The sequence below is a fragment of the Anabrus simplex genome, chromosome 1 (assembly GCF_040414725.1).
Source record: "Anabrus simplex isolate iqAnaSimp1 chromosome 1, ASM4041472v1, whole genome shotgun sequence".
Lineage (NCBI taxonomy): Eukaryota > Metazoa > Arthropoda > Insecta > Orthoptera > Tettigoniidae > Anabrus > Anabrus simplex.
In genome coordinates this window covers 1,614,713,020-1,614,725,924 of record NC_090265.1, presented here as the reverse complement: position 1 = coordinate 1,614,725,924, position 12,905 = coordinate 1,614,713,020, and the positions used below count along the sequence as shown (strand labels likewise).

Here is a 12,905-nt window from a genome sequence, read left to right as displayed (position 1 = left end):
GAAATACCAAACTTATATTTTATACTATCCTTGAAAAGGATCAATTAACGAGATTTAATTTAAAACATGTGCCTGATCAATGTTCATCAACAATATATCAATTTCATTACATTGTCATATGATAAATAAATAATAAATGAATATTAGCTGAAGAAGGTCAAATAGGCTAAAGCATGTTCTAATATATGTATTTATATCTTTTTAAATATTTAATTGTGAAAAATACATAATATTACATTTAAAGGTGTAACGTGAAAATGTCAACAAATTTTTATTTGGCATAATGGAATTGTAACATGAAAACATCTACGAATATTTATTTATTTGGCATTCTACTTGTGTATCGAGACGTTATCTAACATTATCATCCATTGTTTGGAATTGTCGTCTAATTGTGGAATCTAACATGCACATTTCATTCAAAAACTGTATCTCCTATTATTACATATTTGCTGGATTAATCTGATTTCCTGGATTATATCGATCGATTGCTGCGCGCTTGCACAGTGGGGACTTTGAATGCTGGGAGCTTCTCTCTTCCACCTCCTGTGAGAGAGAAAGCAGTCTGTTGTGTTCCAGCATTCAACATGGCTGTGTTTAGCCGCGCTCGTAAAAAGACATCTTGGTGTAGCCAGAGAGTGCTAGTAATGGGGAGTGACTCGCCAGGATAAGTGCGAGGATGTCAGGGCTATCCCCTTGATCTTTTGAATACTTCTCAGTGTGCTCCAACCTAATTATTTCATTAGGTGTAAGAAGAAAACTTTGTGTGAGTGTTAACTGTTTACCGGCATGGCAAGTTTGTAGTGTAACCTATGTTCTTATGTTGGATACCCCCACTCAAGTAAGTACTGTAAATTATAAATAATTCAGGCGATCTCGTATGAGCATGGATTAAAAGTGACTGATCATATCGTGGATTTGACCAACATCATAAACGCACCCTTTCGGCACCATATAAATCTTTGTAAGCAAAATCTTGTATCGGCTTTGGACTGAATCCGTAGGGAAAAAAATAAATTAAAAAAGCATGTAGCTGAAATGTGTGGAAATTTGGAATCGGTAGTTATGCGTCTATGAGGTTGTATTTTGTGTGAGTTATTTAAACTTACTGTGTTGTCGTTTGTACTTTGTTTGCCTACTCATTCTCTGAGATTATTATTATTATTATTATTATTATTATTATTATTATTATTATTATTATTATTATTCTTTTATTTAATTTTGGTGTGGATTTTCCTCCCTAATATTCTTCGTGGTTGTATTTGTCTCCTACTGTATTGCTGTTGCCTTTGTGGGCTGATTATTGTATGTGATCGTTATTTGTATTGTTCGGGACGTTAATTAAATGACACCTCATGTATGCACCTTAGCGTAATCCAAAGCCCCCTTCATTCTAAATTATCTAAGCTGTTGGCATACTGTTTAACAAAAGCTAATGTAATTTCGTACTATCACCTATTGGATAAATTATTATTATTATTATGATTTTTAATAACGTCAAGTCTGTAAAAATTGAAATTTGCTGGTCAATATTTCACTTAATATTTGCCATTCTCTTTTCGTTTTCTTGTCACATACTACTCATTGTTTGGGGTTCCTTGCCTTTGATTATTATTACATAATGTGTCTTCTCATCTTATCTGATGGACACTTATTAATTTTGGTGGCTTTGATGACTATTATGAGATCATGGCTTGGCGTCGGTAAATGGTTGCCTCTGTTGTGAGCTTCTGTGTTCTGTTATTAAGTGGGAATGTTTATAGTATTTTTCCCTTGATATACTTCATTTAGTTGGGATTGCTTTCACTAATATTTTATTATAATTTAATCTTGTTTGGTTAATTTGTGTAATTTTTATTCGCGGTTGGAGCCACTATTTTCTTTGTACGTGTGTCCTTGTGTGTGACTTTGCGTGTGACTTGTAATTACTTGTTTTGATAGTGTAACAAATTTCAATTTAAAGCAGTATTTGTAGTGGCGGTCCCGCATACTGATGATCATCCAACTAAGTTTTTCAATGAATTTTCGTGTAGTAATTATCTAGTGTTTATAGTTCAAATATTATGGTTGGAACCAAATTTTTCTTTTTTTAATATTTTAATCTTTCTATGCCTTAAGGAAACATTATTGACAATTTTATTTAATGATATCAGTCTTGAGTTTTTCAATATTTGATTATTTGAGGAAGCCTATGTTGATATCAGCTTGATTTTATCTTGATTTAAAATTCGTTATGAAATATTGTTTCTCATTTTAATATTCCTTTGTGTTTTGGTTTTTAAAAAGAAAATATATATTTAACTGTACATATACATATTTTAAATTTTCATATTTAATTTATGAAGTAAAATTTCTTTATTTAAAATTTAATCTTGCTTCTTATTTAGTAGCTAGTAATATTGACCTGGCAACCTGTCAAACATTAATGTAAAGATCCTGCCCTTTCTCCTTCATGTTTTTGCCCTCCACGCTGTGTATTTTGAGCTACTGCCCTTACGGTAAGTAATTGTGTTTTGTTTTCATTTTGCTAATTGTATATTTGCATTGCTTTGCCTGTGTGCATCTTGATGAGGTTGCAAAAGGGAATAATTATTTTATTACTGAACTGCTAGCAAAAAAGATCAGTTAGTCTAAGAATGATATTTGGGATAAAAATCACTGTATAACAAGATTAACTTATTACATTGTGGGAGGAAAAGGAAAATGTGTAAGTTTTTATGCCTGTTGTATCAGCTTTGGGAAGCAATTTAAAACTGTTTTTAAAAGAAATGAAAGAACTGTGTCCTCTAAAAATGTATTTTCTAGTAATCTAAATTAGAATTCTTAACTGTTAGGCTATAGCAAATGCCAAACTTTCATTGAATAAAGTAATACATACATTTAAGTGTGTTCAAGTGCAAGTACAAAATATTGTATTTTATAATAAGCATCACATTTGTTAAATTTCAGACTTTTAAAATTCTACATTATGTGAAAAAATATTAGGGGATTTTCTGGATGATTTCTTTTAGTATTTAGTGTAATGTAATAAAATAATAAAAGGAAACATCCAAAACAATTTCTAAAACAAACCATATGCACAACAACCTTTCATAAATTTATGTAGAGATTTTGGTTTTTATAAATCATTTCTTGTGTTGATAGGTCTCCACAGTTATAGTCTATCACATAAAGAAGACAATCCAGAAAGAAATATGTTATTACATTTCTGAATAAAAAATATTTGAATGTGTGTAAAAGAATTAAATACCATTCAAATATTCTAACAAGACTTAATCAAGAGTTATTAAAATTTTTACAACACAAGAACTATTTCTTCACTAAGGTGAAAAAGAAACTACTTCTTTCACTTTCATGAACTTTGACAACATGACATTGCTTTCAAATTCATCATCCCAAATGAAAATACTGAGGCTTCGTAGAAGATAATTTTGTTTAAGGTAGTAGCAGCTTTAAAATAATATGATTAAGGAAATATCTACAAAAATTAAAAACATTCTAAGCTGAAAGTATTGAAAAATCACTGCTGTTTATAAATGCACACAATTATCACAGCGAACAAAATGACAAAACATCACAATAATATTTCAATGAAATTAAAAATATAAATAAAACAGACTGAGAAATACATACAATCCATACAAAGCCATATAATTTTAGAAAGATGCAAACACCGGAAAATACAGTGAAAATAAAATTGAGTAGAATGTAGTTTAGAACAAGGTTACAGATTGAAGGTGAACACAAAAAAGAACACATTAAATGATCACATTTTCCTCACATTTCTCAGTTCAGTATTGTAAGTTGGGAAATGTTCATATAAACACTCAAAATACAACCAAATATTCATGCTTGGATAGAACCTCAGATTCAACTGAAAATTTAAATTCACTGCTCCATGAAAATTCTAAATTTTGCTACTGATTGATTAGATACAAGTTTGGTTCATTTACCACAGTGATTAAATGTATCAAGCAAACATTATCATTAATTAGGAAACTGCTTTCTTGACAGATCATTCAGTCACTGACACCATACACCGTACTGATCATTTCATGTATCTATGCATTTTCCTTTCCATTTTATGGTAGCCACAACTATTTTCATGATGCTGGATTTTATCAGCATTGCAAAACAATACTTTACCATCATTAATAAGAATAATTTCTGGAACTTCATAAGATCTGGATTGTTAATGACATTTGTATAATTACATTAATGTCTTTAAGAAAATGGAAAAGTTAGACTTCCATAGAACTTGAAATTAAATCAATTCCTTTTCATCAGAATGGGTACCGTCATGTTGGAATAACAGGGTCTAGAGCATTTTTCGGCAGTGTTCATTCAGGAAAAATAGTACCTATTATTGCCTTCCTGCACAACCAGAAAGATTCTATTTCAAGTCTTGAGGGTGTCAATCTTACCAACTCATTCTTTTTTTCATTCTTATTTTAAAGACTGATGTAGGAGAAGCTACTTTCTATACAAAATTTCTAACAAAATCAAATATACTGTTCACTTATCAATGATCCTTATATTTTTAACTACAAATGTATTGATAGCTTAATGTTAAATGTACCAGTACATGCGGCAATAGTGGATCGTGAACAAATGAAGATGGAATATAAGTGACACTATCTCACACACACTATTTTACTAACATTATTTGACAATAATGAGATCCACAAAGTCTCATTACATCATATCCTGCACTTGGTTTCCATCAAAGGTCAGGCTGTAATAGTTGACAGAATTGCAGAGAAAACAAAATGCCATAAAATAACAAAAATATTCAATTGTTTGCTGTGTAAAAGATTTAACTGACTGACTCATAATGTACCTGAATTCCTAGAGAGTTAATCTCTGGATCCCTGTAAACTGAGTGAGGTAGCTTATGGAAATTATTAAGAGCAAAATATCAAATAATTCCATGTTCTATGTAAGAAATGCTGTACACATTTATACTAAAATTCCATGGGGTTGAATTCATTGCTAACAATTTATTTCTTATTTCTCTCTTAGAGCAGTCTGGAATGAATGGAGGAATATTAGGACACCTTATGTAATTTCCAGATATGAAAGAAGAGAGAATGATTACTAGAAAAACACAAGGTAAGAAAGGTAGGATGATTTTTTAATGAAACTATAAAGCCTAAGTCAGGAATGAATACGGTAGATAAAGCTGCACATATGAACAGTTTTGGTGGTGGGGTGATGTGAGGCAAACGGAGGAAAGAAGGTATGTAGGAAAACAATAGATTCATTCATAGAAGGTAAAAATGGAAGTGGAGATATACCTAGAAAATGATACATTTCTAATGTTCTCAAGCTAGGAGGCATAATGGCAGATGAATTCATAGTATTATTAGCAAGACACTTTGTTCATTTACATGGATGGATGGACAGATCCACAAATGTAGAACAATACTGAATGAGTAAAAGATAAATCCACAGCCTGTTTCCAATCATTCGACCAGATCAGGAAGAGAATGAATGAAGCCCCCTCATCTTGATTTATGAACTTCATTTTTCCGTATTGATATTTACCAATCGTCACAAAAGGAAAGAAAAATTCCACCTAATCAATACATTTATTTGCATGTAAAATATTACATATCTAGGCCCCCTCATCTAGCGGCATAGATAGGAAATGTGCCACCTGCCGAGCCTGTTACACTCCGTTGGGGCAATGATAAATGACTGACAGATGAAATTAAAATGATATTGGAGACTGTTGCTGGAATGAAAGATGACAGGGAAAACCAGAGTAGCCGGGGAAAGACCTATCCCACCTCCGCTTTGTCCAACACAAATCTCACATGAAATGACTGGGATTTGAACCATGGAACCCAGCAGTGAGAGGCTGGCACACTGCCATCTGAGCCACAGAGGTTCTGCAGAAGTAAAATATAACATTCTCAGAAATTGAACACTTACTCAATATAAGAATATACTAAATCATAAGACTACTAAATGTAACAACAGATAAACAATGTAGATTGTATACAATCGTACATGACTTTGTCTTATCAGAAATTAATGGAAAAGATTTTTCTTTTTCTGAATAGACCAGCAGTAACATAAAGAATGATGCTCCAGTCTGGCATTTTATTAATCACATTCTTAAATGAACCAAACTTCTGGTTTTCTATGAAAGGAATAAAATGTTCTACCCATTTTCTTTCTCAAATTAAGATCACACAATAAAAGTATTTTAACACCAGATTCAGTTTTGCACTGACCTAATGAAGATATCACAACTAATAATACATCTCAGTCCATTTGAAAGCTCAATGATTTATAAAAACAAAATATACTGAAGAAAGTCATTGAAGTCAACATTTTTGACAGAAATGTTAACATTTTAAAGAATAAAAGAGTTTTCTCACCTGGAGAATGCTGAATCCGAACTCTTTTCCATGCTTTTCCTCCAAGATTCTCTACGAAATGTAGAGGAATGGCGGTCTCTACGTGTGGAACCAGGAGTTCCACCTGGAGGAATTCGCTCAATTGGCCGATAGAAGTTGACGCAGATTCCATACCTACTCTTACCTGCATCAGAATGAAACAGAATGTATCTTTACCATGTTTATCATCACATCATTACAAATCACCAAATGGATAGGGAACTAGGATTAAGACATTTGATAAAGAGATGAACAAAGTAAAAAATGAGATAGCAGATGATGCCTCTCTCTATACTTGAAAAATTTTACAATAGGCCTTAGGTACTTGAAGTTGAATACTTGTTAACTTTAGTCACAGTAGCTTTTAGTGACTAAAGTAAGAGTGGCTCTTCTTTGGATTTTCTCCGCTCACTTCAGAAAATACTATTATGGCAATTTAGTGTGAACTCTGTGCCTCTTACCCAAGGGGCCAGATTTAATGTCTGGTTCGGTCTGCTTTGTGAGTTCAACTGAAAAAATATCTTATATGAAAGTGAAACTGGTCAAGGAAGCCAAGCAATAAAGCTAAGCATGCCATTAATTTATTTAAGGTAATTTGACAGTTTTACCTAATAAGAGAAGAAAGCAGAGAAACACGGAACCAGTATGACAGAAAATTCAGACTTCTGACTCTTCATAATACCAATATAAATGGTCCATTATTGGACATTATAAATTTTCCAGGTAATTCATCCCTGGTTGCCAGCGTTTTGCCCCCATTTTTCCCATAATCATCACATTATCTGCTAATATATACATTTTTTTTTTTTGAGCCTCTGTGGTTCAGGTGGCAGCGCACCAGCCTCTTACCACTGGATACCGTGGTTCAAATCCCACTCACTCCATGTGAGATTTGTGCTGGACAAAGCAGAGGCAGGACAGGTTTTTCTCCAGGTACTGCAGTTTTCCCTGTCATCTTTCATTCCAGCAACACTCTCCATTAACATTTCATTTCATCTGTCAGTCATTTATCATTGCCCCAGAGGAGTGTGACAGGTTTCGGCAGCCGGCACATTTCCTATCCTCGCTGCTAGATGGGGACTTCATTCATTCCATTCCTGACCCAGTCGAATGACTGGAAATAGGCTGTGGATTTTCATTATCATTTTTATTATTATTATTCATCATTTTCCATTTCCAGTTGTATCCTCCATTGGGTGATATATCAAGCATTTCCATCTCTGCCTGTCTCTCCACCATTCCTCTAAATATTTTGTCTGCATCTTTGTATCTCTCGGTGCCTTTCTTACCATCTTCACAATGAAAATCATTTTTGAGAGTCATTCTGCTGTCTGGCCATGTAATTAAAAGAAATAAATTTCATTATGATAGGTCCGTATTAAACTGTGATTACAATAGTATTTAAATAATATAATATTCAGGTCCACCTTTTCAATACAAATTGTACAATGTTTTAAATTACATATACGTTCAGGGACTAGTTTTGACCTAACAGTAGGTCATCATCAGTCTAAAGCAAATCAAACTCAAATGTATCGAAGAAATTAAACAATGTAAAGACACAAAGTTGTATAAGAAAGAGATCCTTAAATTGCTGGTCAAGGATTTCAATACAGGCTGGCTCTTTAAAGATGCTGCTTTCCATTCAAAGATCAACTGAGCCGAAGTCATGCTGTCTTCTCAAGATGTTCATAAATTCAGTACTCATGGATGCGAAACATGATGTTAGAAAGTCTCTTCTCTTTTTAGAATCTTGAAGGATGATGATTGTTGCGCGTGGAGGCTTAATACATAATAGTAATTAGAGGTGGTTGGATTTCGCAGTTCAATGCGAACCGTACAGTTGACATTGAATAAATGACAGGTAAGATAGAAAGAGTTAAGTTAGGGGTAAAATATACATAAATGAAATATGCCATATGGGAATTACTTCACGTTGTAACAAGCTGAGCGGAGCTGGAAATGAAGCGTGAATGAGGAGTGGAGTGGGTGAGGTTCAAACGAAGTATTGTGAAGGAGGTGCGGGAAGAAAGAGAGGAGAGAGAAAGGAAGGGAAGCAGAAAGAGAGGGGGGGGGGGTTCAAGGTGGGGCTGAGGGATATGGGAATACAGAAGATTGCCTAAGTAAAGTACTGTAAATACAACAAAAAATCAGACCTTGACTATTTGATTTTGTGTTTCTGAAAATGTGAATGAGCATGTCAAATAGAATACTCGATTTTTTGGAAATGTCATTAAGATTGTAATTTGGATTAAAATATTGGTCCAAATGTATAAAGCAGTTCTCTGCTATGTTACAGAGGGGTCCTTTATTCATAATTTTGAGGATTTCCATATCATGCTTAATGTCAGTAAACTTATGATTGTAATCATTCATGTGTTGTCCAACTGCAGAAAATTGATTGTATTTCAGGGCATTGACATGTTCCAAGTATCTTATGTTGAAGCTCCTTCCTGTCTGTCCAACATAAGTATACTTTTTTAATGTTGTACGGCACACTGGATTTTTTATGAATCTCTATTGTAGAGCTACTTTTTAACGTTGTGCAGCGCATCTCTTGAATTCTTATCTTAATATCTTACATGGTATGTACATTTTTAAGACCTTTGTGTCTTTACATTGTTTCATTTCTTTAATACATTTGTGTCTGATTTGCTTTAGGCTGATGATGACCTACTGTTAGGTTGAAACTAGTCCCTGAACATATATGTAATTTAAAACATTGTACAATTTGTATTGAAAAGGTGGACCTGAATAATACATTATTTAAATACTATGGCATTCTTCTGTCATCCTCATCCAAACCATTTCAGGTTGGATACATCTGTTTTGTTTTGAATTTTTTTTACTCCTTTACTTATCTGACTTCTTCATTCCATACACTGTCTCTCCTGGTTTTGCCCAACATACTCCTTAAGAATTGCATTTCCACAGCCAGGATCCTACTCTTTTGTCATTCCTGTCATCCTGTCATCTACAGAAAAGGTTGGAAACGAAAAACTTTCAGCATGATGGAGTAACTACCAATCAAACAAGCTGTAACTAATAATGGTGTATGGCCTCTGAAAAGGCCTGGTGCAGGTCTTTTGAGTTGACGCCGTATAGGTGGCCTGAACGCCTATGAGGATGAGGCCCTACCTATGATGAATTCTAATGATGAAGACGGCACACACCTAGCCCCTGAGCTATCGGAATTAACCAATCAAGGTTAATAAACCCAACTTGGCCGAAAATCGAACCCGGGACCCTCTGGACCAAAGGCCAGCATGCTAACCATTTAGCTATGGAGCCGACGAGCTGTAACTAATGACAGATTAGGGACAATACCAAGACCATGGGTCTGACCCATGTTGAGGTGTTCATGGATCCCAAGGTTATATACTGTCTACTGCCACGTGACCCAACTATAGCAGCATATTTAGTGACCATCGGTGGTGGTGATGAATTTTATTTTAAGAGGAAGTACCACTAGGATTTCATCAAGCAACATTATTTTTTAATAAAATGTGGTTATTTTTATATTGAACACTATGGAATTTTGATAAACAACTCTTCCTCACACACACATCATTTTCTTTCTAATGTCAAATCAATAAACTTTGACTTATGAACAGAAACAATTTAATTGCTAAATATCAAATAACTCAACAACCATTAAATCTTAATTTGACTGAGCAAGTTGGCTGTGTGGTTAGGGGCATGCAGCTGTGAGCTTGCACTGTCAGCAGCCCTGAAGGTGGTTTTTCTTACCTGTACCTTAAGTTAGGCCACGACTGCTTCCTTCCCACTTCTAGCCCTTTCCTGTCCCATCATTGCCATAAGACCTAACTGTGTCTGTGTGATGTAAAGCGAATTGAAAAAAAAAATCTTCATTTGAATTGAAACATCCACCATGCGTCAAAAAGAACCATTTATGAGGTGATATAAATAAATTCACAGTTCTAAGAGAAAGCAAGGCTGAATTCAGAGCAAATGATAGCTATCATTTTGCTAAATCATTTTCTACTTTGGATAATAAGTTTACAAAGTAATTTCATCTCTGAAATGCCCTCCTTAATTTAAAAGTATTTTTCCATTTATTTTTGAAATATGAGATCAGACAGTTGGAAACTTTTGTTGACAAAAATGTATGCCAATGAACTAATGTTTGCATTTTAATTGAATGCTGCTTTTATTCCCTTCCAAATTGTTACAGCATCAACAAAAGTAGCAAAACTACATTCTATAGATCAGAGACAATGAGGAGTTGACAATATATACAGTCGGAAACAAAAGTCTACATACACCCCAATATTCTATAATTTCTTGGACAACCCTTACTGAATGTTTTGATAACTGCACTTGTGATGTCCTCCCAGTCAGTGAATATTTCTGCCCTTGAACTAAGAGCATGTGCTATAAACACACACAAACCTATGAGTTGTACTGAGCAAGGTACAAAAGTCAACATGCACTTAAAGAGTCAGTCACAGGTACCAACTGACTTATGTACTAAGGTTTATTCTACAAGTGTGTTATTGAGTAGGAAATTTTATTCACAAATGTGTTCCAAAAGAACTGAAATACCAACTGCACAGAAGGACGTTATAACTGAACTTCATGCAAAGGGGTTTACATTGCGAAGAACTGGTGAGATAGTGAAAAGAAGCCGTTAAGTGATCAGTCCATTATTAAAAATTATAAGGCACGAGGTAGTGTATAAAGTCAACCCAGAAATTGTAGACTCCAAAACTTTCCGATAGACGACACATCATTAGAACAATCAATTCTTCACCTAAAATAACAGTTACTGAATTGGCAGTGGATATCCCACAGACTAGTGGAAAGACTGTCCATCCAATAATAATAATAATAATAATAATAATAATAATAATAATAATAATAATAATAATAATAATAATAATAATAATAAGGAAAAGAAGAAGAACATTAAAAATAACGGGTTTTTGAAACAGATCAGGAAGAAAGGAGCCTTACATAAGTACTGTTAATGAGAAAAAGCTACTAGAATTTGAAAAGTGCACAATGATAAGGTCTCAAATTATTGGAATAACGTTCTCTTGACAGATGAGAGTAAGATCAATTTATTTCAGTGTGAGGAATACAGAAAGTTTGGAGAAAAACCTAATGAAAGCCTCCAGAAGGAAAATCTTCTTTCATCGGCAAAATATGGAGGTGAGAATGTTCTTGTTTGGAGTTGCATGTCCAGTGCTGGGGTAGGCAATTTAGTATTTACTGAAAATAAAATGGATAAATGGAAATATCTGGACATATTAAAGGAAAATAAGAAACGGTTTGCTGAAAAACTGGGACTAGGAAATGCCTGAGTCTTTCAACAAGACAACGAACCTAAACATACTGCTATAATAATAAAATAATGGCTGCTTTACAATGTTTCTAAGCAATTTCATTCACCTCCCCAGTCGCCCGACATTAACCCCATTGAAGACCTTTGCGAAGAACTCTATAGGAGGATTAGGAAAGATTCTATTAACAGGAAGGACAATTTGAAACTTGTCATACAAACAGAATGGAGTAAACTTTCATCAGAAATCACCAGAAAACTAGTGGAATCAATGCCTCAGCATTTGGAGGCTGTGATAGCTGCAAAAAGTACTGAAGCCAATATGGGAGTGAAAAATTGTGAATGTATGTTCACTTTTGTTCCTAACATTTCAGAAATGAATGATATCTTGCCGTTAGTTCTACATGCCAAAATGTGTCTGGAAATCTATAATTTTGTTTTATAAATGGAAATGTTGAGGTGTATGTAGACATTTATTTCCAACTGTGTATATTCATATAGAAAATGAGTAATTCTATGAAAAGACTGTACATTTCTCCTAATTTCTTTGACATTGCAATCTACCCCAGAAAATTCACCACCAATAGGAACTATTTCATAACCCTAATATCTCTTTGACACCTTTATTAGGGGTCTTAAATTGTATTAAGAGCATGATCTGAAAAAATGTCTAAAAATACTCACCAGAATCCTTTTCTGTCAGTGTGAAGACAAATGATGTTGCTTCCCTAAGTGCAGTCCTTCTTGGTCCAACAGACACACAACCTTCTGGCTGACAGAAGTAAACCATATCCAGAGGTAAAGGAAAATCTTTGTGATCTTCAGTAGGATAACGGCGTAAAAGTTCAGGGGTTTGAACAGGTGGGGAGGTACCCCCATGTTTGCCCGTGCCTCCAGTTGATGAAGGAGGTCGGGCACCCACAATAGCCAAGTAATCGACCAAACGTGGGCATAAAAATTTCTTCTGAATGTCCATTGTTCACTGAGGCTCAACATTTACTTTAATTTTTATTTTACATCTTCAATTGTAGAATCACCAGGCTCATCACTTAAATCCACCTCACATATCAGTGTTCACAACATTTTGAAGTTTCCAACCATGTAAGTGAAGCTACATTTAGGTTCTAAGATGTAAAAATGTTGACCTTGCTTAGGTAATTACATATTTACAACATTTCTTTTTACATTTTTTA

At 34.1% G+C, this 12,905-nt stretch overlaps 1 protein-coding gene across 1 annotated transcript in view; it reads right to left on the bottom strand.

Moving 5' to 3' along the window:
* Rab3-GEF (Rab3 GDP-GTP exchange factor) overlaps positions 1 to 12,688 on the bottom strand; it is a 517,470-nt gene extending 504,782 nt beyond the window's left edge. Inside the window, exons 1-2 of the mRNA XM_068226364.1 lie at positions 12,397 to 12,688; positions 6,390 to 6,552 (exon numbers count right to left, since the gene is read on the bottom strand). Coding sequence (XP_068082465.1) covers positions 6,390 to 6,552; positions 12,397 to 12,688 — 455 coding nt within the window. The remainder of the gene's footprint in view (positions 1 to 6,389; positions 6,553 to 12,396) is intronic.
* Positions 12,689 to 12,905: the final 217 nt, after the last annotated feature.